The 19,680-nt window shown below is 40.7% G+C and overlaps 1 protein-coding gene and 1 pseudogene across 3 annotated transcripts in view; one reads left to right on the top strand and one right to left on the bottom strand.

Annotated features, from left to right (window-relative positions):
- Nucleotides 1-19,680, top strand: part of LOC145943052 (unconventional myosin-XVIIIa) — a 47,075-nt gene that overhangs the window by 14,408 nt on the left and 12,987 nt on the right. The window contains exons 1-12 of one of the 3 annotated variants that reach the window (XM_083050280.1): nucleotides 2,193-3,756; nucleotides 5,249-5,437; nucleotides 5,571-5,747; nucleotides 6,000-6,200; nucleotides 6,279-6,431; nucleotides 6,513-7,096; nucleotides 7,368-7,550; nucleotides 7,739-8,007; nucleotides 8,106-8,268; nucleotides 8,456-8,630; nucleotides 9,139-9,297; nucleotides 9,525-9,740. In XM_083050280.1, the coding sequence (XP_082906406.1) occupies nucleotides 2,854-3,756; nucleotides 5,249-5,437; nucleotides 5,571-5,747; nucleotides 6,000-6,200; nucleotides 6,279-6,431; nucleotides 6,513-7,096; nucleotides 7,368-7,550; nucleotides 7,739-8,007; nucleotides 8,106-8,268; nucleotides 8,456-8,630; nucleotides 9,139-9,297; nucleotides 9,525-9,740 (3,372 nt within the window). In that variant the 5' untranslated portion in view covers nucleotides 2,193-2,853. Of the gene's footprint in view, nucleotides 1-2,192; nucleotides 3,757-5,248; nucleotides 5,438-5,570; nucleotides 5,748-5,999; nucleotides 6,201-6,278; nucleotides 6,432-6,512; nucleotides 7,097-7,367; nucleotides 7,551-7,738; nucleotides 8,008-8,105; nucleotides 8,269-8,455; nucleotides 8,631-8,736; nucleotides 9,046-9,138; nucleotides 9,298-9,524; nucleotides 9,741-19,680 lie in introns of those variants that run through there. The other 2 variants (XM_083050269.1, XM_083050301.1) reach the window with 2 other exon arrangements.
- On the bottom strand, nucleotides 15,260-18,578 carry LOC145944344 (uncharacterized; annotated as a pseudogene).

Consider the following 19,680-nt stretch of genomic DNA (forward strand, 5'->3'; position numbering starts at 1 on the left):
TCACGCACAAGCTTCGCGCTAACGATTGCCCTCGATCGACGTGCCTCGCAGTAATAAAAAGCTATTCTCGTATTGACCATCGATAATTGAAGTTCGTAATTGTGCCGTAATTATATTGCATTGACAATTTATGTATGTCAGCTGTGCCTACGTCACTTCGCGTGTTGCTAATTTCAGCCTAATTGCTAGCGCTGATGTGCACACAGAAGTAAAACTGTTATTATGTGTTTTTAATTTTTTTATTTAACTTTCTTTTATTTAATGATTCGTACTAAGACACTATATGACGATTCCAATAAAGAGAAGGAGAAATAGAGAAAAAAGGAGGGAGAAAAAAAAGATATGAATTTTTAAATCGCTCTTTCTTTTGGGATCTGGCCTTAGGGTTGTACTATATGTAAATTTTTTTTACCTGCTTCTAATTCATCGATCTGACGGCCTACGCGTCGCGGACGAAACGTAACGAAGAAATTGTCGTGTAGCAATCCACCCACATCGCGATCGATTCATGTTTCTCGTCTCTTCATTGAATAAGCATCCATTGTCGAACAATGACAACGATGCGTCATCGGTCTAGCATAATTTACAATCTAGAATGTAACGCCTTTTGAAAACTAATTGGCTCGATTCTTCACAGCCGATTGAAGCCGTGTCACGCGTCCTTGAACAGTATTATTTCTCCTTCCTAGTAGCTTTGCAAGCTTCATCTGATACAAAGAAAAATGCTAAAGAGTAGAGAAAGTTTATCAATTGCCTTATTACAGTCAATGTACCGTATCGAATTCCATATATATTTATAGTCATATAGTGCTTCATGCAAAAAGCGAATTATCGTGCATCGGGAATTTCTGCCCACATTTCTTGCGGCCGATATAGCTGCGGCGGCAATATTCGGACCCTAAAAAGAGCTAAACATCGACTGTGATATTACGTCTTTCTGTACAGGATGTGTTTGGTGTGGCGATGTCGGGGAACTCTTGCTTTGGTTGGACGCAATCTCGCGCATTACGAGTTTCTTAAAATAGCAGCTCGTTGCTCCCTCGAATCTTCACGAATGCATTTCTCTCAGCACGTGCGATGCACGCATTGAACTGTCTTCTCAACGTGGCGCACGTGACCAATCCGTGAATGTTTTCTTCGATTAAGATTTAATTCCTTTTCATGACGTTATTAATTATGTACAAAATAGAAGCGTAATGATGGCGTAATTTTATCTGATAGATTTCGGATGTAAAACTTGAATTAAAAAAAAATCAAAGGGATAAATCTTTTAAGAATTGAGGAATATAAGAGCTTATTGTGTACGCGCCGGTCATTTTTACAGTCTTATATAACATTAATAAGGCAAGAGTCGTTTGAATAATAGATTCTCCAAGCCTCTACAGAACTCCCTTCTGAGGAAGTCTATATATAAACACTTCTGTATTGCTCCATTTCCTTCGCTTCCTCGCTCAAAGCTTACGAAAGCGTTTACGGGAGCTTTGCACGGTAAACGGTAGCTACATATATTCGAAGCGAATGATCGAGTCGAGTGTTTCTTAGAAATGGCTCTTGTTTGCACTCGCATCACATTTCCATAAGTCGAATCTCTAAGAATAGGCTGGCATTTAACTTCAGATAATAGATGCATTTTTATCATCAGCTTTACCTTCAATTTATATTGGCTAAATATATAGATGTAAGAATGTCGAAAATAATATTCTAATAAATTTTGAATAATAGGCTAATTAGAATTGTGTGAATGTTAAAGTAGACTGTACGATTCTTATAAGATAGTTTTTTTTTATTGAATCACTCTTCCAACAGCATTAACAAGACTTTTACGTCGCGACAAATATCTATACGTCGAGTGAGACGTCGTTCAGATTTCGAATTTTCGCTAACCGCACCTCGATCGGCGATCGTCCGCGAAAACGAAACGGCCTACTGGCCGACTGTTTGCCGTCTGTATAAATTGCGGAGGAAGGACGTGTCTGAAGTAACCGAACGGGCCGATGGAGGGACGGAGAAGGGACTCTTGTACGACGGAGGCGAGAGAGACGAGAACGGAGGAACTTGGTGAGCGAGCGGGAGAATTACGTTTCGTGATGGAGAGAAAGAACTCCCGGGCGGCTCTCGTGGGCACACGCCTCTCTCGTTCTCCTCCGAAGAGAGGAGACCTGTCTCTGTCTCGGAGCACCGGCGTTGCCTCAGTCGACACTAGAGAGAGACCCGTGATGCTCCTCGTGATCGCGTTCTGTCCCTCGTGACCGTCGCCGCCGTCCCGAGTCATGAGAGGAACTCGCGGCGGAAGTCGCGTCTCGGTTCTTCGCGGATGCGAGTCGTTCACTAAAACGCTCCTAAATAGAAGTCGGATGGAACGCATCAGATAATTCGCAGAACGCTCGATTACGTATTTATGAATCAATACACTTCGAGTTTGAGAAAAGAACGACAATTCACAGCGTTGCTAGTATTGCTCTTGACAATGTGCTACGTGATGAGGAATTGCGAGTGTAAATTAAGCAATTAAAAAAATGTATAAATGACAAGTTAATATTGATTAAAAAATATGTATTACACTTTTTTTTTACCGTGAAACGTATATTATGATTGAAGTAATATATTTGACAGTAGTGGTGTCACATAGTTACCACGATATCAAAGAAATCTGACATCATTGCGCTGAGAAACGTTAATGAAGAGACGATTTCAACAGACGACGAAGAATTCCATACACGCGAATTCTCAAGCAAACTTAAGAAAGTCGGTAGGCCAGAAGAGAGCGAGAGAGAGAGGAACCGCTGAGATTAGTGATAATTACGTTGGGAAAGTGACAGCGCGCGTGAGATTCGTTTCTCTGAAGAGCGACCGATGTTGAAGATGCCGCGCAGCAGGGACGAAACCGACAATATGTCGCTCGGTGCGCATCGTCTCCTTCACAGATCCTGCAGGGGCAAGGCCCACGCCAGCGGGATAGCCAAACAGAACCTCCGTCGAAGCGTATCCTCGCAAAAGTCTCCGAGGTCCTCGATGCGGGATGATTTGGCGAAGCAACGCGAGTCCTGCGTCTCGAACGGCCTCGCATCCGGCAGAAAGCACAGCAGAAATAGCACCAGCTCGTGGGAATACAGCGACAGCGATAGCATGCACTCGTCTGAAATCGGGCAGAACGGCTACGAAAATCGACCGATCAATACGAATCGCGACCTCGATCGATCACCGAGTGTCAAGTCCGACAAAAAGAGGATCAAAGAACCGCACGGCAAGAATTATCATTGCTCGCCATTACTTGTCAGAAATGTCAAGAAGGGGAACTGGGCGGATACGTTGCGCACAGGATGCATGGACGACAAAATCAAGAGAATGGAGAAGGGTTGGAATGACAGTAACGTCATCAGGATACCGAGGGAACGCAAATGGCATAGGATCACGGCGGAAATAGAACAGAGAATACCGAGCACGGATAGTGGACTTCGTATGTTCGGTTTCAAGAATAGCTGGACTAATAATTCGAAGAAGGTATCGAAGAGAAGCCGGCCGAGTCATCAAAGATGCGCGAAACCGATTCAGGATATTATCGAGTGGGAGGAGCTGTTCGAAATCGCTTTAGCCAGGAAGATAAAGCGAAAAATACGGGGAAAAGGGAGAGTAGAGTCGAACAGAATTGAGAGTACGAAAGATGGTGGGAAAAGTAATCGCGCGAAGGATGAAGGAGAGTGTATGAAGCGCCTCGAGGTCCTTCTGCAAAATAGAGTGAAGCCGCAAATCGACGAGGTACGTTTCGCGAAGGATTTACAGAAAATTGAGCATTTCGTTTTGGAAAAAGAAATGCAATGTGAAATAGTTTTTGCCAATAGAAAAATGATTTTTAAAAATCTGATAATTTTTAAAAATATACACATACGTAGTTTCAAAATAGTACAGAATGCGAGAGACGTTTTTCTTTCGCCGTTTCATCAATCTCGATAAAACAGATAGAGATGTCATGTATATAATTTCCCCGTCTTCGTCTGTTAAGCATAATATGCACCTCCAGCGAATCCAGGAAATTTCTGACAAATTGTCATCGCGTGAGAGGGCGTAAAACGGCAAGTTTAAAGGGCAAACTCGTAATATTCGAACAATCCCCTCATTTAGGCCTTTTGTAGGAGCGGCGTTTACCGTAAAACAATGGCGCGTTGTGCGCTACCAATGAGCACTGAGACCTGATGCGTGATAATTTATGTACCAGGAAACTCACTGTGTGTGTCTGTCGTCCTTACCCGGTGGAACCGGGTACGGAGTCACCGCGCCGCGGTTGCTCGATGCGGAAATCGATACGCGAGAATTCGCAGCTGCATCGACTGCACGGGGTGATTCACGCGTTGTTTTATGAGAATAGAGTCGCGGAATACGTTTAACTTTCGGCGCGTACAGATTTAATAGTACAAGCTAATAAATCGTACAAGACGGTTATATAACTTTAATACCTCTACAATTGTAAATTATCAATAATATGGCATGATTATATATAATTCTCTGTAAAAATCGTCAGTACGTCGTACCTTGTCTGATACAGGCAAATCGGTGCAGCTCTTTCTCTATGCCCTCGAGATGATAGGCATTCTTGAAGAGGGATAGGAAGGATATATGAACGGGGGAAGATAGAAATAGAAAGGATCGAGCGAATGCCATTTCGATGTTAATGAGCGGCCGCTTAATGGTACGAACGCAGGTCCGTTCGTCATAACGCGCAGCCACGCAATAAAACATTTCATAATGATCCACCGCGACTGATCGTCGCCGGTAGCGAGATACTCGAGGACGCATTGCCGATTCAACCTATCGTGTAGGCGTCTGCTGTCCTCGCTAGGTCGCGCCTAGTTTGCCGGTGGCAAAAGTCGTCGATAAAATTTATGATTACACGACTGATCGTTTAGTGCCGTAGAAAAAAAGAACGAGAAACTCGCGTGACTGCGAATGCAGAGATGCTGCAAGATCACTGCAAACGATTCAATTAACTTGCTCGATCAATCTTTTTCCGAAATAAGAAACGCTTAAAAATATCTTCTCGAGAAGCTGATAGCTTCCAATTGTATCTTATTTCTTGAATCCACACGTTTCAATGGATTTAAGACAATTTTTTTGTGAACTGTGTTCTTCTTTTTTTTGTTTAAGGCAAAGTTAAATTTTAGTTCAATGAAGGATTTACTCTTTTCGGAAAATACCTAATAATTTGAATAATTTACGTGCACTGATTACACGTTTTCATATAAATATTTTACAGGCGCGATCAGAGGAGCATCTGGCGCAAGAACAAGCATGGCTAACTTCCGAGAAGATCTGGTTATTACATCGCGGAGGTTTCACCCCTGCCGCAAGGTGCGGTTCCGCCGATCCCGACACAGGAAAGTTGAGGATTCGATTGACTACTTCTGGAGAGGAGTTGCTCGTGGACGAGGAAGATATAGAGAAGGTATAGTGCCATCGATTACTTTTTGCAATCAGTTTTCATCTGCATATTCATTCATAATATATACTTATTAATCAATTAAATCGAGCAATTGTTCGTATTTCATTTCATTATCGTTTGCATTGTCTCTCTTTAGGCTAATCCACCCCAGTTTGATAAAGCCGAGGAGCTTTCCCAGTTACGGTTCTTGAATGAATCGTCCGTTCTCCATACGTTGAGGCAACGTTACGCCAGTAATTTAATACACACATATGCGGGGGACAGCATGATCGTTATCAATCCGGTTGCACCATTGGCTATTTATTCTGAAAAGGTAAGGCTGCTCTTACGAAAGTTTACTTAAATGTTACACTACTTAAATTTTTTCAATGTGACAATTTAGTTTACAGTAAATTAAATTATAAAAAAATTGTTATTATCACAATTCTATATATCATTTATGTGCTTACGGACTTGTAAAATCGTTAAATTTCAAATCTATTCATTTTTCGATGAATTTCGCGTATCAATATTAAATTTGTATATCTAAAAAAAAAAAAGATAAAAATTATATCTCTCTTCTTAGGTTGCGCACATGTTCCGAGGTTGCAAAAGCGAGGATATGCCACCACATATCTATGCGATAGCGCAGTCGGCTTATCGAGGAATGCTGGCGACACGAAGGGATCATTCTTTGGTTTTTCTCGGACGTAGCGGAGCGGGGAAAACCACGAACTTCAAACACGCTCTTCATTACCTCGTATTGGCTGCCGGCACGGTTAACAAGGCAAGTCGAAGGGTCGAGAACGCACGGGACGTTATACATACGAAACGTCTCTGAACGAGCGTCGTTTCCTTTTTACAGATCTTGACGATCGAGAAGCTGAACGCGCTCTTCACGGTCCTCGAGGCCTTCGGAAATAGTAGAACACATATGAATTCGAACGCGACGCGGTTCACGCAGCTCTTCAGCCTCGACTTCGATCAGTCGGGTCAGATCGCCTCGGCCTCTCTGCAAGTGAGGAAAACACTTTTCTTTTTCCTTTTATCATTCTGCCTCTCGTGCTTCGTGCGATGAATTTTTCTCTTTTCTCGCAAGGTGCTGCTGCTGGAGAAGTCGAGGATAGGCCGGCGAGCCAACGGAGATCCGACCTTCCACGCCGTTTATCGTCTGCTAGCGGGCGCGGAGGGTGCACTGAGGAAAGAATTACATCTTACGAATCTAGTCGCCGAGAACAATCCCTTCGTCACGCCGCTGCAGAAGCACGAGGACAAGCAGCGGGCTATGGTCGAGTTTAATCGCATCGTCGTCGCCCTCAGGATACTCGGCATCTCCGAGGCTGACGAGAAGGTCATTTGGCTGGTGCTGGCCGGCATTTATCACTTGAGCTGCGCCGGCGCCGTGAAGGCCGGTACTAGTTCGCAGAGCAGGTGGCAATTCGCCAGAGTTGAATGCGCGGAGAAGGCCGCCAATCTGTTGGGTACCTCGGTAGAGGAGCTGAGCCGAGTGGTCTTCTCGTCCAACGGAGGTGGTGCCGGAACACCGAGCACTCCGAGACCGGCTCTGAGAACACCTAGTCCGACCGAGCAGGGCAAGGATGTCACCGGGCTCGATGCGCTGGAGGGACTTCTGGTCGGACTCTACTCCGAAGTCTTCCACTGCGTCGCGGCTCTCATTAACAAGTAAATAAATTGGCGGACTAAATTATGCTCGCTAAGTGACTTTTTTCTTAACATCGTGGAGTGTTTTTATCTTCATAAGTTTCATCTTGTCGATCGACTCGACTTATTTTTAAAAAATTTTTTAAAAAGGCAATTATAGCTTGATAATACTTGAGATATTTTCTCAAGAAGCTTGACAGATGATTAACGATGAAAATTATAAGATTCAGTTTCATAAAGCTATTCATTTTCTTGATAGTATTTATATACTATGTACTTGTCATTCTTTTAGATCCATATCATCCGCTGTACATACAGTTTCATCTGTACTGCTGTGTGATTCGCCAGGTTTTCAAAATCCTGCCTCGTGCGGCCGACAAACCGGTGCAACTTTCGAGGATCTTTGTCACAATTATCTACAGGAGCGTCTGCAGTTATTGTTTCACCATACTACGTTGATAGCTCCGAAGGATAGGTAAGTGAAATGTGTTAAGAATGTGCAAAGAACTTTCAAATTTCTATTCTCAATTCCTCCATAGACGTTTTGTAAAATAAAAATATTTTATTTATATGTATAGCATTATTAAAATTTTTTCGACAATCTCCCTATATCATTTATTACAAATAGCATAATATAAAGATTAATTTATAAAATTTTATCAGATACGTTCAGGAGGGCATTGATGTAGATTATGAGGATGATTACGACGAGGACGGCATCGGATCGCCTCAAGGTTTAGTTTCTCTCTTGGATCGCTCTCGCGGAAGCTCGCAAAGCGCGACGATGTTGCGAACTAGTCAAAGCGATCTTAGCGGTAGCAGGCAGATGGAACGGAAAGGATTACTCTGGCTATTGGACGAGGAGACCGTGTGTCCCGGAGGTAGCGACGAGACTTTCCTGGATCGTTTATTCTCTCATTACGGAGACCGAGGTAAAATTAATTTCCCGACATCGACACATCTACGTTCGTGCCAATTGCGAATATTTTATTTAATTTTTTATTTTACGTGAAAATAATTTCTGTTGTAGATCACCAAACGCTTTTGCGAAAAGCACCGGGCAACAATCAATTCGTGTTGCAACACTTGTTGGGAACGAATCCCGTGCTTTATACTGCCACCGGTTGGCTTAAGGCCACGCGCGAGAATCCTGTCGCCAAGAGTGCCATCACGATACTTCAAGAAAGTACACGGTAATATATCGCATATCTATTTAATGCAAACGCTTTCATTTTTGCAAATTATATATATCTATATAATTTTTTATATTATATATATTATATATATATAAAATTTATATTATAATATTATATATAATATATTATATGATATTTATAATATTTACAAATATATATTTTTATATGTTATAAAAATTTATAGAGAACACGTAAGCAAACTGTTCGTAAGTGCCCGGGGTGCCGGTGTCTCCGGTGCTTTATGCAGTTCTATGCCGGGGCTCGAAGGCTCGCAATCCTTGAGGCGAGCCTCGAGCATACGAAGAACGTTCACTGCAGTGAAAAGGAAGAACGTTTGCCTGCAAGTGAAATTCACAGTAGTGAGTATTTAATTCCCCACTTTCTTTTCTCCATCTGAGAAAACAATTTGAATGATTAATATCTTGAATTTTTACTTTATTTATTAGCAAATATTCTCTTCGCGTCTTGGAATATCGCGGCATCTATGGTAAAATTACTTTCGTCGGTCATTTATACATCATTAATCTCTCATTAGTCTCTCTCGGTGTCAAAGATCAGACTATTATCACAAGTTCCATTATCGCAAGGCCGTACATTTTAATCGCGTAAATGTTACATTATAGCTAGTGGACATTTTCACGCACGTTGATCATTTCTCCTTAGCTCTGCGAGATGTTTGGCATGTTAGAAATGTTCGGAGAAATATGTTGTGTTAAGATGATTTGCTGCTACCTTGTGTTGTTCTCGTGTTTTCTTTTTTGCGCTCGTTATCTAGTAAGGACAATACTGCGATTCTTTGTTTATCTCGCTGACGTATGCCTCGGACATTATAAAGCGGAGTAAAGCACAACTGTGAATTGTTTCCAGGATGGCTTAGTGGAAACGCTACGGAGAACTCGCGTCAAGTTTGTACACTGTATTCTACCTCAACACAATGCAGGTTGCACCGACAATAAAAGCCTCCTCTCCGTGAAATCGAATCAGAGCGAGGACAGCGTCATTAATGTGCCTCTTCTGCGATCGCAGGTAAAAACATTTTACTATTTCAAAAATAAATGTTTATAATGAATAGAAGCCAAGTTTAATTAATTAATGAAAGATATATCAGTTTCTCATATTATTATAGGAAAACTTCCTATAAGCAGTAGAGATATAATTTTTTATGAAACCTTAGCTTGCTAACATTTAATTTTCTTTTTAATACAAAAACTAATATCGAATATTTTTTATACGATATTTTTACTTGTAAACAGATTCGCGGAAGCCAGATAATAGACGCTATTCGTCTACACAAAGTTGGATTCCCGAAGCATATGGCCCTGGGTGAATTCAGACGTCGATTCGGACTACTTTCGAGCGACGTGAACGTTCGTCCTGGAAGTCCCGTAACCGATGAACGTCGAGCCGTCGAAGACATGCTGCTCACGGTCGACGTCGACCCCGCATCCTATCGAGTCGGCCAAAGCCAGGTGAGTCAATATTTTCTCGAAAGTGCGCATAATTTTGTTGAACTTACAGTGCAACTTAGAAAGTAGACAAACTATTAGAAACAGAGAAAATGTCATCAATCATAAAAGCCGCAACAAATAATATTTATTGCGAGAAAGTTTGTTACGACATTGAAATATTTGTCAATGTGATGCCGCTTTGCATCAAATGTCAGAGAAAAGGCGTATATAAATCTGACAGGATGTGTGATTATATAGGATTAGCTATAATAAAATTTAAGAGATAAAATGAAGTTCGGCTAGAGGTTTAAATAATTGATATTTATGTCAAAGGACTGTAACGAGAAATAACATATATTAAGAGATACACACATAACACACGAAGAGATTATGTTGGAAAGTGCTGATGTACCAGTTGTTTCATAATCTTATTATTTTATTATTCACGAAATCGTGATATTCTGTATGCGCGCGATTTCTTCCCCGACCACGATATACCTATATATAATATATATATATATATATATATATATATATATATATAATATTCGCTTTCTAATAGAATTTTACTGCTCGAAGGAGCTTATAAATCTTTCCGACACGTTAACTGCGAATAACCACTTAACGGCATATATATATTTTTTTTATCGCGACGACGCTTTACGACGCGACGCTCGCAGAAAAGCGCTCTCGTCTCACAGGCCGAGATGTGTCAATGCACTTTCGCTTGCCAAGAAATCGTTCAACGAATTCAGAAGGGAAAATGACGACCGTACTTGAACGGGCGTTGTGCAAATCATCGCGTCCAACACTTCCGCGACTCGATAATTGTCCTCGTCACGAAGACGATCGAGGGTCGCTGCTCGGAGGAACGACATCCGTTTCTTAGAGCGTGACTAGACGAACCTTGTGTAGATCTTCACACATAAGAATATGTATATCACATTTTATTTTATCCGAAAAATTGCTTTCAAAATTTATTCCAACGGATTGCTTTCTGTATTGATCCTTTCATTATAATCGAGTCAGGGCAATTTGAAAAGATTTAGGAAAGTAATCGATAAGGAGATGTAAGAATATCTCGCGTCAGGTTCTAGACGTGATTCTGAGAAAGGATTTATATTTATAGATGAAAAATAGAAAGAAAGGAGCAAACTTGCTAGGTGAGGGTCAGCGAGGTCGCATGCGTATTAGTCTTTCGGTAGTTTCGCCTGCGGAAATATTCTGAGACGCTTTCGAAAGATCGACGACGCGCGTCAGATCGTATATTCTCTCGTGTACAGATACCACACGGTTCGGAATACCAACTCACAAGCGCCCATATACATACGTGCACATTTCCACCGTAACTGATACGATTTCTCCGTATCTCGATCATGAATATGTATCGGGGACAAAATCAAAAGTAGTTCTCCGGTTAACGATTTTTTTTTTTTTATGTTAAAGAAAAACACGCGCGTTATATAAAACTATATATAAATTCAACGTCTCGAAATTTTCTTCGAAATCTCGTCGAGTTACTTTCGAGGAAAAAAAAGAAAGGAAGAAGAAAACTATCGCTTCTTTCACCGCTGTTAATTTCTCCTCCTGATGCGTGAAAGCTTACGAGACTGGGTGTGGGCGGCTTGTCAATAGGCGACAGCCTCTTACCGCACCTGTTATATTCGTATATATTTTTTATAGAGAAGGGCCACGAACGGTACGCGCGATCCATGCGTATTCATGCATTTCACCAACTGTACTTGACACGCAAAACCAGCTTCGCCGGTTTCACCTTGCATAGCTTGCAGTGCGGGAGGACACGCATCTTTGGCAAATTCTACGTGTGTATATAGGATTCAAGCGATATATATATATATATATATATACGACAAATCCAGTTGGCACACATGACGATCCACTTGCGCATCGCGAATGCATCACTTCCCATTCGTGAAAATTGGTCGAGATTTCCTTTTTTCCGTTCGTGACGGCTGCGTTTCACCCAAATTCGTTATTTCGACGAAACGCACAACTTTCTGATTCTGCGAGATCTGCGTCGTCCCACTCTTCGTCGTACATATATGCGTTATTCATGAAATACACCGGAGAAAAAGCTATCGCCATGGAAGTAGCGTATCTTCCAAGGAGAAATGTGCAAGAACGTTTTACTAATTGTAAGTAAAACACATCTCGGACGAATTTAGAATCGGTTTCTGAGAGAGAGAGAGAATTTAACGAGTCATCATCATCATCATTCTCCTTCGCAATGTTGTAATAATTTTTCACGCGATACGTCTCGCATATTTCATATTACAGTACCATTATAGTGCGCGAATGACTATTCAATATGGGAGCGCGTGTCACAACAATGATTTGCAATATTATTTGAAGCAGGTGAAATACATGGTATGACGCGAGGCAGGCGCAAAGCTCGAGATTTAAAAACTGATTCTGTCTTGCGCATCTTGTATGAGAGGCAATCAACCGTTAACTCCGTTTATTCGTGGACGACGAAGACTCTCGTTGTATAAGTTATGCGGCGGACGTTTGCCTCTGCCTCTGATAAACCATATGTGGTATAACGAGACTCTATATTTATGCACACGTTGCATAAATACAATTATTTTTCTTCTAAAATCTTCAGATTTTTAACGATAATAAAAACGAAATAAATCGGATATAAGTCGTTTCAAAGGAAATTCAAATTGAAGACCTGTTTGATTAATTATAAAAAAGAAAATTGAGAAATATTAATTTCTACATTGCGAGGAAAGTCATTTCCTCGATTATCTATCACACGCGTTAAAATATAAAAATATACATAATAAATATATATATAAATAAGTGTAAAGTTTATATACTATAAACGCGCTTATCAGAGCGCAAATCTATAATCATTGAAGCGGATTTACCGCCTTGAGAACTTGGAGAAAAAGTATCTAACGTACACGTTGGTCTAAAATATATGTTCGCGATTAAGAGAACGTAGCGTGGACCATACTTATTGAAATTTACCGAGGAAATCGTCCGTGGATTATCGCGCGTTATCGCGTACACGCCGATTTCGGTTCGTTGACTTTTGCGCGGCTCGCCGCGCATGATTTTCTCTTCCACAGTCCCGCATTCCCCGTGCCGCTCCTTTTTACCTTTTACCTTTACCTTGGCCTTGTCGCGTTTCACCGCCTCACGAAATCCGCCCCGTCCGTCCTAAAGAAACGGAGAATGTAAAGTGTCTTCGACCGACACCACCTGTTTCCCGCCGTCTGTTGGAAGACGGTCTTTCTGCATTTGATAAATGAAGAAACGCGTTAGAATTCAATAGAATTCAGTAGTTTTAAATAAATCGATTAGAGAGAAGCTATATATAATTATCAATTGAAAGTGTTTATTTATAGAGAATTATAATAAGAAAAAAATACATTTTTTCTGTGGTTTTTAAATTCTAAGAATTTATAGATTTTTTTTTAGATATTTGTTTATATATTAGCGCTATAAATTTCTCATCTACGATAATGATAGTGTGATGATATAATCTGTCGATAATTATATAAATACTTTCGCGGCAAAATGCAAATTCTAAGCGACCTATTATTACTGATCAGAAAAAATCGAAATTAACAGTCATCTGGGTGAGATCGTTTTTATCTTAGTATCTTGAAATTTAAATGAGATAGCGGCGTATACAAAGTATCTCAAAGATCACTTCCTTCAAACTTGTTTATTACAAACAAAACCGAGATGAGCATCTCGAGGGACGATGCATCTCGAGGCTAAGACATTATTGGACATAAATAAGTCAATTTGAGATCTCTAAATACCTCTCTACGTGAGGCAAACTCGTGATCACGCCGCATGGCAGAGAGGAAATACAAATTAGATGTTGGCGATACAGGTTGAAGCTATCCTCGTCTCTCGAAGTGAGAGACCGCTATATTTCTTTCACGCATCTTACATTTTGTAATCCGAGTGGAAAGTCACCGCGTTCATCGACGGCGTTCACTGATGCTTCCTGATGCCGCAGAAGCTTAATCGAAACAGCTGCGAACTATCGACGTCATGCCAAGTCGCACATCTCGGCGCCGAGCGAAATGTCGTAACTGTCTGATTTACGATGTCCGATGTTCAACGAATGATTTACGTGGTCTTCTTCGCGACTACAACGGATGAATTTATTTTACAGATGTCAAGATGCGTTTCAAGAATTTCGCTGTAAAAATTCCTGAGATTCTTCGTCATTCTGCTTATTATTCTCTTCGGTTCTAAGAGCGAATTTCTTTTTTTAACAGAAAGATCTATATAGTGGATAAAATCGGGAAAAAGAACACACACCCCGATCGTTCGTCCGCGAAAGTGTAAAAGAGACGAATGTAGGGAGAAAAAGTGCACGTGCTGTGACTTTCTCGTGGCCCACATACAAATTGCCGCACTGGTCCTTACTGGTTCGCCATGCCCCGTCGATCCATTTGCAATTTTGCACCGCGAACATATCAGCCTCCTTACATCTCGTCTTCGGCCTTTCATTTCTTCCCACCTATCTATAATTACACTTGCGCGAGATACAGCTTTAAAAAAAGAGGCGTCCCGCACGTAGCTGTCAAATTTTATAAAAGTAGTTGTTTGGAAATTCTCTGGAAAGTTCTTTAGATAGATGATCTTTTTTTACTCTTCCAAAGATGAAATCCCTTTCACTGAATATTTTAAAGAGAAAAAGAAAGATACGTAACTCGTTATTATCTAAAGCGACAGGATACGAGAATCACTATTATAAATTACGTTCATTACGATCGCATCACACATACGCAGAGCGTGGCACTCTCCTTCCTGGGATGCTACAATTACGAAGTGCAAATTACACGACCGTCAGATGAATCTTCCGTCATTTTCGAGAGTGTTTATGCGCCTATTTCTCGTACGTCTTCCACGTCTGTCGACGTCTTCGTTTCCTTTCTGTCGTTGTTGCCAGCGTGCAACACGCGTGTGCCCTCGGCGCTATCGCCATATATGCGAAAAACCAGAATAACCAGAAAAGAACGAGGTTTTTCCGTATCTTTCCCGGAGTTACGTATCCAGCCCGAGGAAACGTTAACTCCGTTTCCGTTCCACCGACATTTATTTTTCTAGTGCATCGCTATATAGTACAGCCTAGTCGATTCCTCTTCACGCGAGACGAGAAGATCGGTGGTCTTGGTTACGACGACTCGCGAATTAATATATGTTCCTTACAACATCGTTTTACATTAAGCGTAGCTTTTTCCGGTACACTTAGTTCTTAATATCTCTTATTTTCTCTTCTCTCTCTCTCTTTCGTTTTGTTCCTTGCAATTTCCCGCCGTTACTTTACGGCAATCTCGCAATCGCCATGTGTGTACGTATTATGTGTTCTCCATTTTTGTGATCTTCTTTTTTCATTCATATAATTTCCATATAATCTTCCTCTATTTGTCGAGATAGATAAAACGCATCTCTCTCTTGCCAAGTTTCTCGGAAAAATAATCAAGTTACGATTCCTTACGATGGACGTCGATGTATTTTCGGATATATTTTCAAGCCAATCGTGCCTGTTTAAACATATACGTCACGACTACCGAAATATCTGGCGCTAAAGTTTCCACGGCGGAAATGTGACCGTTTTACGCGTGCCTTCGATTACTGCGTGTCTCGCATCTCGAACGATTCGTATATGTCAAGTAATTCCGAGGCGCCAAATGGAAAAAGCGCGAGCGTGTCTTAACTTGATTAGAATATTGATTCTCTGGAACAAGTACCGTACAATTAATCCTTATTATGCATGCGCGCGCCTTAACAGTCATCGCATCACAATCAGTTAGTGAAGATTAAATCAATCTAGATGGATCAGTCGATTAAAGAGAATAGAGATGTATTAGATTATGAACAAAAATAAAAATAATATCCGGTTAATTTAAAGAAATTTAAATTAATGAATATATATCTGTAACGTAATTATTCTAAAATAATTTTATCGATAAAGTCTCTATTCTAAAAATAATAAAATTACATCTCATTGTATATTGTATATACGAATCTTATATATAATGTACATATATTATATGTACATATTATTATATTTTAATTGACAATCAATTTGCACTCAACAATGCTAAGTTGGGAGACTGAAGGACTACTAATCATGTTATACCATGATAGAGAAACGTAAGTTAGTTATCCAAGAAACTTTGCACGTCTAGGTCAGGTTCGCACGACAATCTCGGCAACGAGCCAGATCGAAATCGCGGAATATAACCTACTGCCTCCACCCACGCTAATGCAGGAAAGATATATGCTCAAATTCGATATCACATAGTATGTAATTTGTAGCTCACATTTTCTGTCAAAAACTAGACCTTCTAAATTCTATTTCAATATTTATGTGATTTATTCGCACACATAATTATTATTTTCTATTTTAGAAGCAGAAAATTTATATTATAAGATAGATAAAGGTTTTTTTACTAATAAGTCGCATCTCTTCTTTGTTTACTCTTCTACTTTTCAAATTTATTTTTATGACTCTTCGGAATATGTAATTAATTCAGGTTTAAGATTATAATCGGGATTCATCAAGTATCAGAAACGAGTAGATGATTGAAGAAGCCACCGACTAATTATCAAGCAAAATGCATCAACGCTGCAGGTTCTCACACGGCTCTGTTTTCCCTTCGTCGGGAAGCGGAAACGTTGCATACCGCTCAATCTCGGCTTCGTCAACCCGCGACTCGGGGTCAGATTCTTCATTTCTACCCCGCGGTTAATTGCGACAAGTTAAACGTAACTTCCTCCTGCTTTTCTTTCGGTCCTTGAGAAGAAGCGGCTTCAAGCCTTTAATTGACCGGGGCGTAGGCGTCCGATGTCTTTCCGATAAGATTCCGTATTTGCAGGCGTGCATGAAACAGGATGTTTTTACGAAAAACTGATACTTGGATACTACTTATTTACTGCTTTCTAGAAAACTAATCGCTCGTTGAGAAAATTATATTACTATTAAGTCAGACGTGATATGAAATATAACGCGGAGCAGATCCTTTCCTTCGCTTTCTGTGCAACTGCAGCCGAATGCTTTTTGCAGCACAATTTTCTAATTATCGTCTCCTACTTTCCCAATGGCACGATAAAATTATCACAAAATGTACATATATGTACATTTACGATAAGATTACTGGGTCATGTAACACGGGTCGAGAGTTGGACGCTGCATAATACGGAAATCCTTACCGATTATGTTTTTACGAAATTTTTTCGGATGAAAATAAATCCACTACTTTCCAAAAAAGTTAATTGCTTCTCAAGAAAATCGCATCGCGATGAAATCGGACGTGCAACGAGCATAATGCACACGAGAAACGAGTTCTTTTTTACTTTCTTCTTTACTCTCTATGCTCCGGGCGAAATCATTCACCGTGCAATTTATAAACCCGATCAACTTACCTCACTCTTACGAGGGGGAAGGGCGCAAGAATCAGACATAACGCGAAACGGACTCGATAAAGCGACGGTATCTACCGAAGAGGAGTAATAAACTTTACGGCGAAATCTTGGTTGCAGACGCGGTTGGTCCCATTAAACAAAAGTACCAAAAAAAATGTCTGGCGCAGACTCGCGGAAAGAAGTTCGCGATTTCATAACGCGGCCAGAAAGCCGTCTTTTCTCTTCTTATGCGGCTGCTCCCTTCTCTCTCGCGTTGTCTCGTCTCTCTCCTTTCTCCCGTTCGTCAGTAGGCCAGCAGACATTCTCGCCGCTTTCCAACCAACCTGCGTCTGCTTCGGATTTCTTCGTGGCAGCCAAGATCCCCGGCAAACATCTATCGATTCGATGTAGTGGACGGCAGGATGCAGGGACCTTTTTCTACGTGTCCGAAAGGCGAACGGCCCCGCGTCCCCGTTTCCGTAATACGCTCGAAAAATTCGCGGGTCAAGACGAGCTCGCGAGAACCGAGCCAAGAAAGAAACGCCCCCCTTCTTGGATCTTCATGATTTCTTCTTGATCATCATTTAGGATTAGAAAACTAACGAGACGAGAGCGTTCCATGTCTTTTGACGAGTCCCCCCTTAAATATATCGAGGTGGATCGTAAGGTAAAAAGCGGACGGGCGAAATGGATATCGCCAAGTGTGCCTTATTCGGGGATAGACGAGAAAACAAGAAAGAGAGAGACCTGCCAGTTCGGACCGGTCCTCCTGGGTCCATTCGGCAGCGCTTCGATGCGCCGTTCAAGGCCCACCTGTCACCGTATTTCGAATCTGCGATTTCCCTTTCCCTTGCACTTTCGAAATTTTCACGATTCCGTGAAATATCGAGGGTGGATCGATAATTATGATTTTGCAAAATTATAATATCGAAAGTAATTCGGCGTATTCGAAATATTTTTAGACGCGTCGGAGATGCATATAATTCGATTATATCATTGATATTCATTTATTCGCGCGTAAAATCGCGCTTTTGATTAATCGAATGTTTTCTCATCCCTAATCTCTTCCGACATAATAATTTCGAGATTTATATTCCATATCGCGCGCATTACTGGCGGAACGTGCCGTTGCTAGCAGGGGACCAGACGTATATGTACGTTTGAATGCGCGGGATTTATACATGTGTTGGTGACACATTACCTGTATAGTGAGGAGGGAGATGGAGGGACGCGTACCTGATGCAAAACGAGCTTTCTGACGACGCGACGACTGACTGTGCGACCGCACCTGCGGTTCAGTTCGCGGTTGGTTCCGGTCAAGACGTCATCGGGCGTCGAATATCTTTCGGCCTTGACATTGCACAGCAAGCGAAGGGACTCGCCTTTTGTCGGATTGCACGCAATTCGTTCGCGAAGTGCATAATTCGCACATGCGTTTCTAGTGTGTGAGTGCATGCCGGTCGATCATATTTCTTCAAACTTCCTTCCGGTCGTTTTTCCCCAGAAAATTGAGACGGGAATACTTATTGAGAATAATTAATTAGAATATATTATCTCGCTGCAAAGAAAGCCGATAATTTTCTAAACATGCGATAAACTCATGTATTTTTTGCTTGAACCTACATGATAATTTTATTGTAAAAGGCCCATCTTTTCCTATTTTATCACATATATTTTATAACATATATGATAGTCTGCAGTAAATTGATAAGAAATTTTTAAATTTTCAATATAAAACCAATAACATATTAATCTTGAAAATGTTACTAAATTCCTAATAAAATAAGAATATGTTGCTTAAAATTTCTTAAAATTAAAATTTATTTCTCGTAAAGGGATAATTTGCTCGTGATTTGAATTATTTAAGTTTCAGTACTAAATAATAGAATTTGCTCAAGATTAAATGCAAATTTTATGCTTTTTATTAGCCATATTTTAGACAATTTCCTTCATTTTGCCGAGTACAAAATAATCCACTACAATTTCGGTAAAAATCGGCGAAGCGCGAAGTAGATTCGCTTTTCGGTCCGTAGACGAAGTGTCTGTGACCGAGGGAAGAAGAAAAAGAGAGAAAGTCATCAATTTCTTAATTAACCTACCTGAAAGAAAGAGAGAGAGAAAGTCCACAGCCACACCGGTACCCTCCTGTTAGTTTCGATAACGGTAAACATCATCGGCCTGGAAGTAAAGCACCGAGCCGCACGAGTGCTTTCTCATCGTCGACCAAACGAAACACCGGTATTACAATCCTGTACAATCGTACAGAAAAGTTATATAAAATTGATCCGCGCGAAGATCGACAGCTTCTTTACTTTGCGGCTTCGGTCTTTGCTTTATTTGAACGTGACTGCTCGACGTCGTGAACTTGTTAATCGCGTTATTTGGATTTGTCGATATTTACGGCTTCCGGTTTTTAAATATTTAATATTTCAATAGATTTTTCAAAATTTTATTAATAAATATTTTTCTTCTAAAAGAAATAATTATAGATAAAAAATATAATTGTATATCTATATGATCTATACTTATATCATCGACTTTATGTAAAGACATGCAA

Source organism: Prenolepis imparis, unplaced genomic scaffold (genome assembly GCF_030444845.1).
Source record: "Prenolepis imparis isolate NDT839.2.m4 unplaced genomic scaffold, iyPreImpa1.0 SCAF_1, whole genome shotgun sequence".
In the NCBI taxonomy this organism is placed as follows: domain Eukaryota; kingdom Metazoa; phylum Arthropoda; class Insecta; order Hymenoptera; family Formicidae; genus Prenolepis; species Prenolepis imparis.